Source organism: Sapajus apella, unplaced genomic scaffold (assembly GCF_009761245.1).
Source record: "Sapajus apella isolate SASKATOON/1434 unplaced genomic scaffold, GSC_monkey_1.0 scaffold106, whole genome shotgun sequence".
In the NCBI taxonomy this organism is placed as follows: Eukaryota; Metazoa; Chordata; class Mammalia; order Primates; family Cebidae; genus Sapajus; species Sapajus apella.
In genome coordinates this window covers 134,066-136,889 of record NW_022437046.1, presented here as the reverse complement: position 1 = coordinate 136,889, position 2,824 = coordinate 134,066, and the positions used below count along the sequence as shown (strand labels likewise).

At 43.0% G+C, this 2,824-nt stretch overlaps 1 protein-coding gene across 1 annotated transcript; it reads left to right on the top strand.

Annotated features, from left to right (window-relative positions):
• The first annotated feature begins 1,475 nt into the window (after nt 1-1,475).
• On the top strand, nt 1,476-2,564 carry LOC116536969 (olfactory receptor 52K2). The gene has a single exon (XM_032258875.1). The coding sequence runs from the start codon at nt 1,515-1,517 to the stop codon at nt 2,457-2,459; it is 945 nt and encodes a 314-aa protein (XP_032114766.1). The 5' UTR covers nt 1,476-1,514; the 3' UTR covers nt 2,460-2,564.
• The last annotated feature ends 260 nt before the right edge of the window (nt 2,565-2,824 follow it).

Sequence of the window (2,824 nt, the reverse complement as noted above, 5' to 3'; positions counted from 1 at the left end):
TGATGTCAAGAAAAAAAAATTTAGAAAAGGGGCAGATCTGTGTGGGGAGGGAGACTATTGTAATGACAAATAGCAGTTTTACACTGCTTTACAGTTTACAGGGACTCTTCTCATTATGATTTTATCTTTCCTCACGATTAAACTGTAAAACTGTCATGGAAGATATGGTTATGCCTTCATCTATAGGTGAGGAACCTAAATATTTAAAAATTTCAGTGATTAATACTAGTTTCCATTGGTAGTCTGATGGCACAATCACTACTTAAACCCAAGTCTTTATTCTTTAAGTTCTAATTTTTTTTTCCTATATCATGGTAGTGAGTTTGAGTTGTATTTCTGTTAATTTGAATATGTTGGATTTATACTCCCTAGGGAGCAATGAGGTACAAGCAGAAGAGTGTGATTTAAGACATTGATTCGGAGGCAGGAACCAGAGTTCTCAAAGCTGAAGTTTCATCTTTGACGTTTTCCAACTCTTCTGATTGTCAATGACTTAATCTTTTGTTTTCTTGAGTCATGAAAGTGTCTACATTTACTGAGCACTATGTTTTAGATTTGTGCTAAGTGTTTTAAAAGATCTCAAAATCCTCAAAAGAAAGTTTTCAGGCAGGAACTGAAAAGAAAGCTGGCAAGAGGTGGCACAGGGCAAAAATTATGGAAGAAAATGTTTAAAGGTTTTCAAGGGAAATGTCAAAAGGTGGAAAAAGATAGAACAATAAGGATCACAGATGGAAAAATACTAGTGTGAAGGGAATAGATCAGTCTTGCAGAAAGGTGGGTGTGGGGCATCTCTTCTTCTGAATGTTGTGAAGGCCAGGAAGGAAGGTGAGTGAAGGAAGAAGTATGTAGAGATGAAAGTTAAACTGCAGTTAGGTGAAAGTACAGCAAAAGGGCTTCTCATGTGCTCAAGTTACCTGGAGGTAGGGCTTTATTTGGAGGGATTTCTGAGTGTCAAATAAGGACTTATGAAACCCTGCTAGAAAAAAAATAATCTAAAGAACTTGTAGGGAAGTGAATTATTACAGAGTGTTAAGTGTATTTTTCATATGATCAAGACTGATATTTCAGGGCAGAAACTCTTTCATACCTGGGAGTGTAGTTTGAATTGGGAGGCAATAGGAAGACAGTGACAGTAACTGTTTATGGGTATGATTTGAATTAAGCAGCAATTTGTATTCTTTACAAAGATGCTTTTGGCCATATGCAGACCACAAAAGGCTCTTCTCCTCCACTTGATTTCTCAATAAGCCTGCTTTGTAATACTAGCTTTATTGGCATTAAATGTTCTGAGCACCCAGTGATTTTAAAAGCACCTAAAAGGCAAGGACCATGCATAATATTTGATGAAACATATTATGATGATTTTCTAATTTATTTTAATGTCTAAAAATGAGGATAAGAACTAATCTTCCCACAAGAATGACCAGAGTTGTGAGCATTGTAATTCTGATATTGAATATTCCCTGGAAGGGCACTGCAGAAGCAGATAAGGAGGAAGAGAATTTCCAGGAGTCATGTCAGCCTCCAATACCACCTCCACACATCCAGCTGCCTTCTTGTTGATGGGGATTCCAGGCCTGGAGCACTTGCACATCTGGATCTCCATCCCCTCCTGCTCAGCATATACACTGGCCCTGCTTGGAAACTGCACCCTCCTTCTCATCATCCAGGCTGAGGCAGCCCTCCATGAGCCCATGTACCTCTTTCTGGCCATGTTGGCAGCCATTGACCTGGTCCTTTCCTCTTCAACACTGCCCAAAATGCTTGCCATATTCTGGTTCAGGGATCGAGAGATCAACTTCTTTGCCTGTCTGGTCCAGATGTTCTTCCTTCACTCCTTCTCCATCATGGAGTCAGCAGTGTTGCTGGCCATGGCCTTTGACCGCTATGTGGCCATCTGCAAGCCACTGCACTACACCACGGTCCTGACTGGGTCCCTCATCACCAAAATTGGCATGGCTGCTGTGGCCCGGGCTGTGACCCTGATGACTCCACTCCCCTTCCTGCTGAGAGGCTTCCACTACTGCCGAGGCCCAGTGATTGCCCACTGCTACTGTGAACACATGGCTGTGGTGAGACTGGCGTGTGGGGACACTCGCTTCAACAATATCTATGGCATTGCTGTGGCCATGTTGATTGTGGTGTTGGACCTGCTCTTTGTCATCCTGTCTTATGTCTTCATCCTTCAGGCAGTTCTCCAGCTTGCCTCTCAGGAGGCCCGCTACAAGGCATTTGGGACATGTGTGTCTCACATAGGTGCCATCTTAGCCTTTTATACACCTGTGGTCATCTCTTCAGTGATGCACCGTGTGGCCCGCCATGCTGCCCCTCATGTTCACATCCTCCTTGCCAATTTCTATCTGCTCTTCCCGCCCATGGTCAATCCCATCATCTACGGCGTCAAGACCAAGCAGATTCGTGAGAGAGTCTTGGGAGTATTCCTAAGAAAGGATGTATAGAGAGTGAGGTGGAGAAAGAGTGAGTTGGCTTGCATGCTGGATTTGGAGACAGGCTGTGGTAGGATGTGCAGGGCTGCCAGGATCTTAATGTTTGGTTTTTTCCTTTAAAAAAAAAATCCTGAAACTCAGAGCCACTGATCTGTTCAGGACTCGTGGATCTTTTTCCTCCAGTAGCCTCTGGATTGAACGTGCTGACTGTGCTGTCTCCTTACAGTGCCCTCACTCCTATCAGTAACTTGATAGTCTTGACCCATGGGTCTCCAGGGGACTTCACTGAAAGACACAAAGATGCTTCCAACTTCATTTGCTTAAGACAAGATTTTGAAAATCTGAGTTTCTATTCTTTGTCATTGGGAATTTAGTGA